This window comes from Helianthus annuus, chromosome 13, assembly GCF_002127325.2.
Source record: "Helianthus annuus cultivar XRQ/B chromosome 13, HanXRQr2.0-SUNRISE, whole genome shotgun sequence".
NCBI classification, from domain to species: Eukaryota; Viridiplantae; Streptophyta; class Magnoliopsida; order Asterales; family Asteraceae; genus Helianthus; species Helianthus annuus.
Window position 1 is genome coordinate 53,040,174 of NC_035445.2, and position 14,177 is coordinate 53,054,350.

General features: G+C 32.6%; 1 protein-coding gene across 2 annotated transcripts; it reads right to left on the reverse strand.

The window, feature by feature from the left end:
- Positions 1 to 2,907: 2,907 nt before the first annotated feature.
- On the reverse strand, positions 2,908 to 6,153 carry LOC110897878 (AT-rich interactive domain-containing protein 2). Of its 2 annotated transcripts, XM_022144608.2 has the most exons (4): positions 5,998 to 6,153; positions 5,651 to 5,698; positions 4,444 to 5,534; positions 2,908 to 3,891 (listed from the first exon to the last, which is right to left on the reverse strand). In XM_022144608.2, the coding sequence occupies exons 3-4, from the start codon at positions 5,479 to 5,481 to the stop codon at positions 3,085 to 3,087; spliced, it is 1,845 nt and encodes a 614-aa protein (XP_022000300.1). In that variant the 5' UTR covers positions 5,482 to 5,534; positions 5,651 to 5,698; positions 5,998 to 6,153; the 3' UTR covers positions 2,908 to 3,084. The 2 variants fall into 2 exon arrangements, with proteins under 2 accessions (XP_022000300.1, XP_022000301.1); XM_022144609.2 differs by lacking the exon at positions 5,651 to 5,698.
- Between the last annotated feature and the right edge of the window lie 8,024 nt (positions 6,154 to 14,177).

A 14,177-nucleotide genomic window follows, 5' to 3' on the forward strand; every position in this document is an offset into this window, starting at 1 on the left:
AAAATCTTTTATTTTATATAGACAGTAAAATAATGCCAAGACACCACGGACAAACGATAAGGAAAGATCACCTTCAACATAAGCAACTAGTTATTGAAGTCATTAATACAAAACCAAATAAAAAGTGCAAAAGATTAAAAATAAAAAGTATTATACTAAACACTTGTCTTCACCAAGTGATGTAAGAGACTTAGGCAAACATGGCCTTGATTGTCAAGAACTCTTACGATCAATCTTGGATCCCGAGACGACTCACACACTCTATGATGGACAATGGATGATGGTGTTGTGATGGTGGTGGGTGGTGGATGAAGTGTGAGAGAGGTGGTGTGCCAAGGGATGAGTTGCAATGAAACCAAGCACTCCTATTTATAGGCTGAACAGAAGGCTGGGCACGGTCCCGTGTCCACTGGGCACGGCCCCGTGCCTGTCTGACACTCTCTCTCTTCATTAATTGTAATTCGCAATTACAATTAATGCGTCTGTAGTACTTTCGCCACGCCCCCGTGTTCACTGGGCACGGCCCCGTGCTGGGCAATAGAAGCTTCTACTGGTTTGTCTTTTATGCTGCTTCTTGGGCACGGCCCCGTGCTGGCTGAGCACGGGGCGTGTTCAGTCTTCTGCCTTCTCTATTTTGCTTGGGAGGATGCTGTTGAGGGGTCGGACAATCCACTTATGTTCCTTTTCTTGTATTTATGTTAGATTTAGCTGTCTTTTTGCTTCTTTTGTTAATTTGAGCTCATTTAATCCTGAAAATACAAAAAGAAGACAAAAACACTTTTTTTCCAACATTAGTACTAAAAAAGGGTTAGTTTTATGCCTCATTTGATGTAATTTATATGTTGCATTTTACACACATCAGTGTCGGTTGATTGTATTTACCAGTGAAAACTGACGTATTTTCAAATGTCTAAGTGACAGGTACAAATACGTAAATAGGCTGGAAGCTACTTGGGACTGTTAGACGAGGAACTTGCAACTCCTTCGCATAAGCCATTAGTCTGATAAACTTCTTTTGTTTTAATGATCCGCCTGTGGATTATTTCAAGCTTGTCTGTACTTAATACTTTTATATTTTCAGACATTTGGGTTTGTAACAATATTTTATATTCCAAGACTTTCGCTGTGATACTCTGTGTATGTTTGACCATGACGATACCAATCTTACGTCACGACACTTCCCACCGGGCTGAGCTGTAAATATCGGGGTGTGACAATTAGAAAGGCCCCACTAAAGAAAATTGGTTCAGATCTAATGGATTTTGACCGACATAGTTTCGGGTCAAAATGAGCCATTTTAGAAAAGAAAATATCATTGTCCTGTTATATATTACTCTTCTTTTTCATCTTTCAATTCCATAAACAACCAATAAAATAAACATGTAAAAAAAATTAAATTTTATTTTATTTAAACCTGTAAATGAATCGAATAAACACGAACATGACATGTTAGTTCATTTAACTTTAACTGAACAAATAAATGAATACGAAGACAAATACTTACAACAATCATTAGACTTCCAGAACCTGATTTATTAACAAGTATCAAAATTGACTTGTTTTAATTATAAAACATTCAATGATTTTATGAATAATCATGTCTGGATTATCTACTAATATAAAATATGAAATAAATAAATATAAATCAATTTGTAGCATCACTTGTGTCTAATGCCTTTTTTTACCCACTCAATTAGGTTTAGGCATGATAAACAAACCCAAACTTGAAAGGTAAATTCCGAACCATAAATGTTAACATTTAGGACATGTGGGTAAGTATTTAGATATGGGATCAAGTAAGAAATTAGTTATAAATAAATTTCGTAGGTATGAGACGTGTATAGTATTATGTGACACCTAATCCGATTACCAACATCTTTTTAGTTTTTATATTCCTAATTTCCTTGAATACTAAAATTGTATAAAAACCGGAATAGTAACAAATGTAGTTTTGAGTCTCAACGGATAAATTTGGACAAACTAAGAGATACGTATTGAGTAATCGGGTACCTAATAGGTATGCGATACTCTTCTATAATCAAATATGAGACTAAAATTACCGATACTCCGCGTTGCAATCCCTATTTAGATTTCTCAACTTTAACCCACTATGATCCTTTGCAATGAATACATCCTTTATGCAACCCTCCACCTGTTGCAGCCTATAGGGTATATAACCATGGCTCAAAACTTTCCTTACATTTAAAAGATAGGTCACTGGAAATTAGAGGGTTTTTTGGTAGCCTTTTAATAATTCCATTAAAATGCTACATTTTAATCAGTTAGCATTAAGTGTGTTTGGTTCACTAGAATGACACCTCAGAATTAGGCAGCAGACCTCTTACCTATTAAGTTTCAAAATGAAGCTAAATGAAAATTTTACCCCTTTGTCCCTACACTTGTTTTCATAAGCCTCACCCAACCACTCGCGCGCCACCTCCTCGACTCACCACCAACCACTACCACATCAGCGTACTCTTGTTCAAAGTCTCCTACCCAGTCAGTCAGGCCTCTTATTGATTCAGCACTTACTGACTCAGGGGTTGCCAAACAGCCCCTAGGTTACTGAAATAAAGTGACTTTGATTTTGTTGGACATGTCAGCTTGAATTATACAAACAAAATTAAAGATAATCATGACTCAAATTAAATTTTCTTTCAAAGGCAACATGGGGATCATTTAAACCTTGTTATGGTCAAATGTCATATAGGCCCCCCATGATACATACACTCTATCATCATTCACCAAAATAGGTACATAGATCTTCCTAGTTTCTGTGTCAAATCTGACAAGGAATCCAACACATAAAGCTTGTCAGATGTTTCTGAGAAATCTAGGAAGATTCTTCCACTGCCCACTCAAATCCCAGTTAAGAAAGAATAATTTGAACATAACAAACAAAGAAAATGCACCAAAATTACCTTTAGAAAGGTACCAATCTACTTTGTAGTTCAACATAAAACAAAAAAAAAAAAAAAAAAAAAAAACTGAAAACATCAACCAATGTGATGACACTTTAAGATTCCTAGTATAAAGATGATAAGAAATTTTCACAAAGAAGATGACAAACGGACTAATGCATGATCAAGATTCAAGGTTTGTGCACTGCAAATTCTCTGAGCATTTTAGCGACAACCCATGAATCTTTTCATACCCGAATCTGTCACCAACGGACCCCACCTCCACTTCGTCGTTATCACTGTCGATGTCTCTAGGAGTAACACGGTTTTGGTAACTTCTTCGCCTGATAACAAACACATTGAAGTAATAACTCACCACATTTTGCTTTAACTTATCAGGAATTATAACCGAAGCTTTTCTCCAAAACGCGTTCATAATTTCGCGCCTACTCTTCATGCTATGCGCCAACTCATGTCGTGCCCTGATGACTAAGCTTTTGAATCGTTTTTCTTCTTCGGGTTCCCACGCAAGCGAAATTTCCTCCCCCATTTGGTTAAACTTCCATTTATAGAACAGCGTGCCGAGTTCTATTTTGATTTTCAGCCTGTTTTCCGCTATGTGAAACCTAACACATTCAGCTGATCCCGGAAACACGCATTCACAAGATTCTTGCCTTCCTAGCCCAATTACGAAACTACCCTCCTCGCCTTTTCTGTCGGGTGGGGGCCACATATGAGTACCGAGCCACTTGGGATCACTGTCGGAGAGTACACCTGTCCATGGCGGCACTTGGGCTTGAAAAAGTGGGCCCAGGTTATAGTCTTGGTCATGTGATTCAAGGATTTCACGAAATCGGTCTGTGCGGATGTTACTAGATTCGGTTTGTTGACGTTTCAAGGGGCATGGTACTGCTGCAGTGGTTCTTCTGCTGCATCGAAGCTTAACTTTATCGTCTTCGTACATTGAAGGCTGCATTTTCTGAGTCTTCTTCTACATGGTTGAAAAACTTAAACAGTGAATTCTTCAAGCTATAAGTTAAATAATAAAAATAATTTATTCAACGGACGGTCTCGCCGGGTTACCAATATCTAACATATATGACTTTAGGGTTCATAATCTTCTACAAAATAGATTGCGTTGCCGTTATGATCCTACGTTTTAGTGTTTTGGATCGATCAGATCGGTGATGTTTCTTAACAGCCTGCATAATGTTCCTTTTATCAGGGTGACATAAAGTTGTTTTTTTATTGTTTAAAAACTATGACTTTAGGTTTCATAATCTTCAATACATATGTTATTGCAAATATACTAACTTTTTCGAATGTAATAACTAATAACATGTGTGCGCGTGACGTAAACCACAATTATTACATGCATGCATTCATAAAATCAGAACAAATTAAATGGTCATTAACTTCATGACCTCATGGTATCGATACGAACATATATTTACATTTATGAATCACAAACTTTCATCGAAAGTTATAACCTAAACAGAGCACAATAATGATCATTTAATAAGTAAAGCCAAATGCGTCATACCTGCGAACCCGATGCGTCATTGCCTGAATCAACCTTAAGTTCTGCAAACAGTGCACGTCTTGATGACAGAACTCGCTTCCGTAAATGATCAGTCATGTTATTCTTCCCCTTTTTACTTCTTTGCGAAGAAGTATCATACGCGTTATCATGGGGATCCCGTGCAACATTAGCTAACCAATCTAGCATTTCTGACAATTCTAAAGAATCTTCATCCCTCTTTCGCTTCTGAGTGTTCACATTATGGGAAACAACATTGTTCACATCGTCGTCGTCGTCGTCATCATAGTCGATCATAGGATGATCGCCGTGCTTGACAACATTATCGTCATCATGGTTCACTGAAAGTCTCACTTTCATGACAACGTTATCAGGCACTATCTCGTTTCGTTTGACCTCATCATTGACCATCGAAACTCCCACTTTCTTGACGAATTTAGGAGACAACTCGCATCTTTTATGATCCCCAACACTAGATTTTTCGTCATCATCACCCTGAACTTGATTGAACCCCGAAGCACCCTCCTTACGCTCATCAAACCCAATGATTTCAACATCAATCAAAGCCCTTCCTAATTTCCGTGACAACCGATCTAGCTTCTCAACTACACTAACCTCCAAATTCTCCATTTTTCCATCTTTAAAACCTCCATTCAACAACCACTGATCCAACTCTTTCAAATACTTGATATATATTAACTTCAATGACGCCACAAGCCCAACTTTTAACCCGCATTCCCTCGCGACAAATTCCCACAAACTATTTTCCGAAACCAACTCATAACTCCCTATTCGCCTAATCGTCAAGAACAGTTTGAACAAATCAGCCTCTTGCCCATCACCAAGCTTAGGTGGAAAAGGCCGAAAAACCTTTTTATTCATACACACTTCTTTCAAGAAAAATGCTAAAACTTGATCAAACAATGCCCTTAATTCATTAACGTCAGCACAACCATCCAAATCACCATACTTTACATACAATTCAGGAATCTTGATTTCATTCACATCAGACCAATTTCCCAACTCAGAATCATAGGCCATATTTTTGCATCAAGATTCAATCTTTTTCTTGTTTTTTACAACACAACACAAACCTATACAATTTCAGATCAAAACATCAACTAAACTGTGATCAAAATCGAATCTTGAACCCTTTCAACCAACAAAACATGATGATACACTATTACACTAAGTGGGTTCCTGATTTTACCTTAAGTACAAGTTTTTCAAGAAACCCCTTTTAATTTTCTTGTGTTTCCTACAAACAACAGTCAACAATCAATGAAAATATGAAGTGGGTATGACAAAAAGATTAATAAAAATTAAAACTTTAGGGTTTAATTGATGCATTTTGTGCATAAATCATGTGGGATTAAAGAATATGAAATAGGTTTAGGGTGTTTGAGGCCGCAAGAAATAGGGGAAGACCAATGCCAGAATGTTTAAAGACTTGTTTCTTTTTGTTACAAAAAATGAAATTTTGTAAATGAAATCAATCAATTTTAATTAAAAAATTGGAAAAAAGAAATAGGTAATAATATAAAGTGTAATATTTACCTTGCAATTTGGGAGAATCGAGTCAGATTTGTGAAAATAGGAATCTGATTTGGGGTCAATCAACTTGTTCGAACAAACCCTAATCTTGGACTTTGGGGTACTTCTACTTGGAGATGTGAGAATTTTGGGGTGTTTTGTGTAGATTTTTGTTTGATGTGATGTTCACATAAAACACATCTAAGCCCCTTTTTATAAGACATAGTGAGGGTATTTTTGTCCAACTTTTTTACTTTTATCGTTTTTATGAGTTGTATCTTGTCATGTTGTTACTGTTTTACAAGTGTAATGATGATACATAAAAACATGTTATTCACCACCGTTCGACACAAAAGTTTCATGTTTTATGATTCTTAGACCACCTGTAGTGGGCGTCTTCTCCCCCAAACACGCCCAAAAACGCCACCGCCCCCACCCCCGCCGGCGTGTTTGGGCGTTTTTTTGCAAAAAATGAGTTGAGGCGTTTTATTTCACGCCGGAGAAGAAATGAGTTGACCAATGAGAGTTATCTTCTTTTCCTTTGGCCAATCAATTTTTTTCACGCTTTTTTATTTTTTTTAGTTCTTTACACCACTATTAACACAATGCCCACTTCCCCCCTACACCCATTTTAGAAAAACGCCCCATTGCTAACTGGGCTGCCACATGACGCACAACGCCCAAGGGTGGGGCATTATTCACCCCCAACGACTATGCATGGTCTTATAAGCATATGCTAGAACTCGGAAATTTTTATCTATTTTAACGACAAGCTAACTACTCGTAATATACTCATACTAGCCACTAACATCTGCACATTGTGGGTAGGGTTGTCCGTTTTTACCCGAATCGGAAGCCTCTTACACCCGAATAAGAGAATACCGGACCAACCTAAACCTTATATGAGTCGATTATGGGGTCACTTTTTTCCTACAAAAATCCCGAACAACTTGAACCAAAAAACCTGAAACCCGAAAAAACACAGAACATATATTGTCTTTTTTTATAGATGTGTTTTGGTTTGGAGTCTCTGGTATTTGGAACATTAATTTTTGAGACTTTTGAACACCATATTATCGAATAATGTTTGAATTTTGATGTTAAAATTATGGTAGCAATATGAATTTTGATGATATTTTGAAAAAAAAAACTTTTTTTTTCATTTTACATTTAAACCCGAACGCCGAACAATCCAACCCGAACCTGAATAACCCAAGTACAATGAACCTGAACTTTAAATGGGTCGGTTATTGGGTCAGTTTTCCCGACCAAAAACCCAAACAACTCCGACTTAAAAAGCTCGAAACCCGAAAAAAATACCCAAAGAACACCCTTAGATAGAAGGCAAAAATTTTTTTTGGGGGGTGGGGGGTTTAGGTTTTTGGGTGGTGGTGGGTGTTTAGGTTTTTTTTTTTTTTTTTTTTTTGTAGTGGGTTTTGTTTAGAAACCTTTGTACACTTCTTATTTTTAAGAGCCTTTGTATTTGATCCTAATCCAATAATTTAAATAGTCAAATGAAGTGAATTTTCTTGTTTTGACATTTTAAAATATGTTTGTTAGTTAAGTAATTAGATTATAGACACGTGTAATACATGGATTGTGTATCAAAAATGATGCAACAAAAAATATTTATTATTAATAACTACATATTAAATTATATGTAATAATAAAAAATTACAAATCAATGTTCATTCACAATTTATAAATCTATTGAATAAATACAAATTAAAATATCTAGAAACTTCTTTGTAGACTACTTTAGGTGTTCTACTCAAAGGATTACTATTTTTATTAGCAATTAACAATTTAATTGTATCTCTACTTTTGACTATGAAAAAAGTTACGTACAAACTATGTTCTTGAGTTTTATTTATTGTCATCGCAAAACATACAATGGAAGGAAATTTTTTTCTTTGATACGTGTATTACATTGATTTGAATAAATGATATAAGATGAAGTGAAAAAAGTATACGTATTTATTGAATTTTTTAAATTGATTTTCTTAAGTAATACGTTTTCTTATATAATCTGAACATATTTTTGAATTTAATAACAACTTTTTATTAGAGAAGAATTAAATTTTGAAATTATATCAAATTAGTTTGGATATAATTTAGGTATGAATTTAAATTTGAAATTATATCAATTACAAAAATATATGATATTGAATATTTAACTTACTATAATTTTGGTATTTATTATTATAAAGCAGGAAATACTTATTTTTATATTTATAACTAGCTTACAACCCCGTGTATTACACGGGTTAAATGACGAAAAAATGTAAATTATAAACTTGTATATAATCCTTATTAATGAAATGACTTATTTAGATAAAATAGTAAAACAAAAGAACAGTTATATTTTTGTTATTCAAAATAATTTTCTAAGTTTTTAGTTTTCTTTTGAGATACTACAATCCATTTTATTATATTTCTTAAAAAGAAGTAACACTAAAAAATTAAAAAAAAATAATTATCATAAAATTGTAAGTTTTTTTAAAAATAATTATAAGTTATGAGGTTATGGTAAATGAATTGTAATTAAATTCTACTATGTATATTAATGATATAATAAATACTTTGATATAAATACTATTTTTAGATATATGGATAATGAGTCAAGATACGAATATCATCATTGTATAGAAAATATTACATATTAAAAAATCATACTAAAAATAAAGTATACGTTTAAAAAAATAGGTCTAAAGTTTTTTAAACTATAAACTTGAGCGTCTACAACAACTTTTTTAATTAGTAGTCGATATTTAAATATTCAAATTAAAATTTTTATAATATTATATAATGTCTTTATTTAGCATGATAATGTCTTTAGTTGCGTAATATGATTGAAATTAGAAAGTTGGACCATTTTTTAAGATGAAAACATATTGATATTAACATAAATTTAAAATTGGAAGAAAATATTGAACACATGTATTGCACGACTTAAGTAAATATAATGTTATATACTTAATAGCAAAAAAATATGTCTTTTTGAAAACCATTTAGTTTTCGCTTTAAAGATAATTTGGTACTTTATTTAGATAATCCACTTGTAATTTTAATCTTCTAAGTTATATACTATAAGTACTTGTACATGTGATTTGATACTTTATTAGTAATTATTATCTATATCCAAATAATATATTTTATCTTAACAAATATATATGGTTAGGGTAAAATGAAAATTTCTACAAGTTGTGAGAACTTAGAGAACTCGGCCTTACAAAAGGTTTTTTTTGATTTTTTACAGGGGGTGTGAATTAGCGGTTAGAGACTCGGGGCGTTAAACTTTTTGATTTTGTATTCAAGTAGTTAAAACCAATAAAACATAGGGACTCAAAAAGTAATTTACTATTAATTAAATTTTAAATTATAAGTTTGACCTCTAACTATATTAAATAATATTATACTTATTATATTATTTGATACATTTATATTTGTTATAGATAATTATTATTAATTAAATTTGAATTTATACGTTCATCTCTAACTATATTAATTAATATTATATTATATTTTGTGTATAAAAATTAATATGTAATACTATTACTAAAAGGGAGGAGGCATCAGAGAGTTACACGTGTACAAAAAGATTTTTGTTTATTAGTATAGAAAGAGGAAGATAAGTGATATCTATAAATTGATTATTAAAAAATATATCTATTAATCAATATTCAGTTAACAATAAATAAATACATTATTTATGTATACTCAATATATTAAATTGACAATAATTAATATATACGAGTAATGTTAGTTGCAACAAAATTTATTATATAACAAATATAACATTTCTTTGAAGTTCTCAAGTATAATCCTATTTTTAATTTATATATCTTCCATGAATGTAATTTGACTTCCAAGCACCACTTGACATTTAATTGTAAATTAGATTGTTTTTTTCCGCGTGTACGTCGGTATGTGATTGTGGGCATTCGGCTGGTATCAGGTAGGTTTGTTATAGCATTGGTATGATACATACACTCGATATAGAAATCAACACATGTTTTACATGTGAGCGAAACGAAAAAACAAACATCATTACCGACATGATGTTGTCTGAACGGTATCGATCAGTTCAGATCGTCAAGGTACTGGTAATGAAAGAAAATAAAAACCATAAAAATAAAAATACATGTACATGTACCAATGTTATTCGGTAGGGTACATCAGTTTTTTAAAAGCAAAAGCAAAAGCAATAAAAAAAGTAGCGGTACCGATACCAATGTTCGGTCGGTTTCGGTTTGTTTAACTAAGGTAGCATCACAAAATTCTTTACCAAACATAAACCATACAAATGAGTACATGCACATGTAACGATGTTGTTCGACACGATATAATAGCGATACGATATCAGTTTATCGAAAACAAAAATAATATAAATAAATAACGGTTTATCAAAAACAAAAACAATATAAATAAGTATTGGTATCGGTACATATATTATTAGGTCGGTTTCGGTTCTTTTTTGGTACGATGCAGGACAATATTCGTTTTCAATAAAATTTATACTGCAATGTTGAAAAAAAAAACAATCGGTTTCAGTTTGGTTTAGTACGATGGTAGCTCATTATCCATTTTCAATAAATTTATATCATTATGAAACAATAAACATAGAACGCAAGTTATTAGAAAAAATAATCAAAACATATGATAAAAAAATATAATTAAAACATTGAAGACTTTGTTTTAATTATGTATATATATATAGAAAAATAAAATAAATTTTTTAAAAGATTAAAATCACTATCTAAGAAGACTTTGATATATATATATATATATATATATAGGGAGAAGATCATGCGAGAACCACCTCTTATTGCGAGAACCGCGAGAACCAATGTGAACACAACCAAAAATGCCTAAAAATAGCTAAAAATCACACAATTTTTTTTTAATATTTTTTATATAAAAATCGCTACTTTTCGAAGCCAAAAAAAATTAAATTTTTTTTGGGCCACTAAAAGTAGCGATTTGAGCATAAAAAATATTAAAAAAAATTTAGATTTTTTTTATTTTTTTAGATTTTTTTAGATTTTTTTGGGGATTTCGTTTTTCGCATTTTAGCTTGGGGGGGTAGGTTTTTTTTTTTTTTTTTTTTTTGGGGGGGGGGGGGGTGGGGTTGGGGGGTTTAGGTTTTTTTTTGGGGGGGGGGGGGGTTGGGGGGTTTAGGTTTTTTTTGGGGGGGGGTGGGGGTTAGGTTTTTTTAGCTATTTTAGGTTGTGTTCACATTGGTTCTCGCGGTTCTCACAATAAGATTGGTTCTCGCATGAGCCCCTCCATATATATATATATATATATATATATATATATATATATATATATATATATATATATATATATATATGGTAGGGTTCTAGAGTGAATAACCTCCCAAGAGTGAACCGTGTGAACTGATATAGCCATTGATTATCCTTTTTATTGAAAAGGATAAGATGGTAATTATACATTAAGTTGTTATTAATTATTTATTTTAATTAATTAATGGAAGTTACACTTACCTATTTTTTTATTACTCAAAAATATCTTTTAATCTAAACAAGATGTATATCACAATCACCATTAAAAAAAAACCAGATTTTTTTTCAATCTATTAGTTCTTCATCGATAAAAAACCCAAATTTCGATTACGTACACACATTCATGAATCCGAAGTACACCTGTGTATTTAAATTTAATACACTTATGTACATACATATATACATTTGTGTATAATCCTTTTTTTAGATTAGTAAACGCATACTACTTCACCGTAAATCATAACATGTCCCAAAAACAAATCAAAAAACATATTATAAGGTATACCAACCAACTACACATCCAGTTTACATAAAAAATAACCCAACGAAACAAACAAATAACCACATATCGGAAAAACAAAAACATAGTCTTTACTACTATTGTTTGCATGGAACGTTTTAAACACTAAGCCTACTCTCCACGTTCTATGCTACCGATTCAACCATTACTTCCATCGCGGAGCGTGTTAGCATGGGAGCACAAAATCTTCACAGCATACTTTTTTCACAGCAACTTATTCGGTATTATTCCTTCAAATCGACCACATTTCGGATGATTCACTGATTCCTTCAAATTACCAACTGTAAAACACAAATACGTGTACACAGGTCAATGAATGTCTTAGATAAATAAAAAGACCAGCACTGTATACACAAGTGTACAACCAATTTACACCTGTGTATACACAGTTTATACCTACAATCAATTTGCATACACATGTATACACAGTTTATACTTCCATGCGGAGCGTGTTAGCATGGGAGCACAAAATCTTCACAGCAATATTCACAGCATACTTTTTTCACAGCAACCTATTCGGTATTATTCCTTCAAATTGACCACATTTCAGATGATTCACTGATTCCTTCAAATTACCAACTGTAAAACACAATACATTTACATAGGTCAATGAATGTCTTAGATAAATAAAAAGACCAGCACTGTATACAAAAGTGTACAACCAATTTACACATGTGTATACACAGTTTAAATCTCAAGATCATAAAAATCAAGGGCCTAGATCTGTTCACATAGTTCACAAACAAGGATGTTGTTCACTTATGAACCTAACCCTATATATATAGGGTAGGGTTCATGCGAAAACCACCTTTATTGCGAGAACCGCGAGAACCAATGTGAACAAGGGGTATTACTGTAAATACATAATACAATTTAAATCAAGTGCCTCCTCCTCCTAGACTTCAAACATCAGTTTAAACCATCCTTTATATCCAGTCTCTACACAATTCTTCATCTCAGTTCACGTCACACTCCAAATCCCCCAAAATTCGTCATCTCATCCCCCAAAATTCGTCATCAATGTCTTATAATTCATCATGTATTCATCATATATTCAAATTAGGGCTATAAGAAAAGAATCATCGATCATATATTCATCATATATCCAAAATTAGGGCAATAATAACAAAATCATTGAAGATTGTGGCACAAATAGGGAGAAACTGAAGAACAAACTTCCAACGGATTCATCGTAACATGATGCTACACAGTTTTGCGAATTTGTAAGTTTGTACAATTTGTTTTTGCACTTTCATATGTTAACTTGATGCTTAATTATCAATTCGGATATTTTATATGTTAATATGACGCTTAAATCGTAGTTTCATATCTGCATTAGCGAAATAGTTTGATGTATATGATGTTTGAGGGATTCGGGGTGATTGTTGTGATACACCGACTTGTAATGTGGTAGGTATGTGTGTTTTGTTTTTGTATGTAGGTTTTGTTACTGAATAATTTTAAATATATTTGGTGTTAATACAGAATTAGAGATGGTATTGCTTAGGTGATTCTTTTGAAGCAAACATTACCGGTTGATAATGTCAGTCATGTTAATGCACATGTGCACATAGTTATGCACATGTGCATAGTTAATATGGTGATGATAAAGTTGATGCATAGGTAGTTAACAAGGTCGTTTATGTTGATGCACATGTGCATAGTTAATATAGTGATGATAAAGTTGATGCATAGGTTGTTAAGAAGGTCGTTTATGTTGATGCACATGGGCATAGTGTATATGGTGATGATAAAGTTAACGTTAATGCACATATTCATTGATAATTTATGTTTATTGATCCTATTTTTTATTATTTTATTATTTTTTTTGTTTTGTCTATTATTGTAGATCAACATTGGGAGAGAATCGAAGAAAGTAACTTTTGTTTTGAAGTCAATGGATGAAGGGTCAAAAAAATGTCTGATGCGATGGAAGATGATTATGTGACATGCAATGGAAGATGATTACGTGGCAGTTAAACAAATAGGTAAAAAGATTGATTAATTTTTGATGATTACAAAAAAAAAATGGAAAAGAAAGCGAAGAAAGTAACATTTGTGTTGAGATCGAATAACAAAGGGGCAACAAAACTTCCAGATGATAAGGAAGGTGAATACAAAAGAGTTAAGCGAAAAGCCAAAAAGGTTGGTTATTAGTCGATGATGCAGCTGGTAGTATATACACATGTGCATCCATTTGTTACTTTCATGTTGAACGATGTTGTTTGATGTCATGTGCAATTACGACAAGGTTAAAAAAATACAAGGAGTAGGACAAGTAAACGAAAGCACGATCTAATGGATGATAAGGGCGATGAGATGGTGGAAACATTAATGAAAGAAAGTTGGGCAGAACGGTGTTATATTGAAAATTA

Coding starts and splice junctions, on each gene's coding strand:
- LOC110897878 (XM_022144609.2), bottom strand. CDS start 5,481: ATGGCCTATGATTCTGAGTTGGGAAATTGGTCTGATGTGAATGAAATC. Junction 3,892..4,443: donor ATGACGCATCGGGTTCGCAG/GTATGACGCATT, acceptor TCAACCATGTAG/AAGAAGACTCAGAAAATGCA.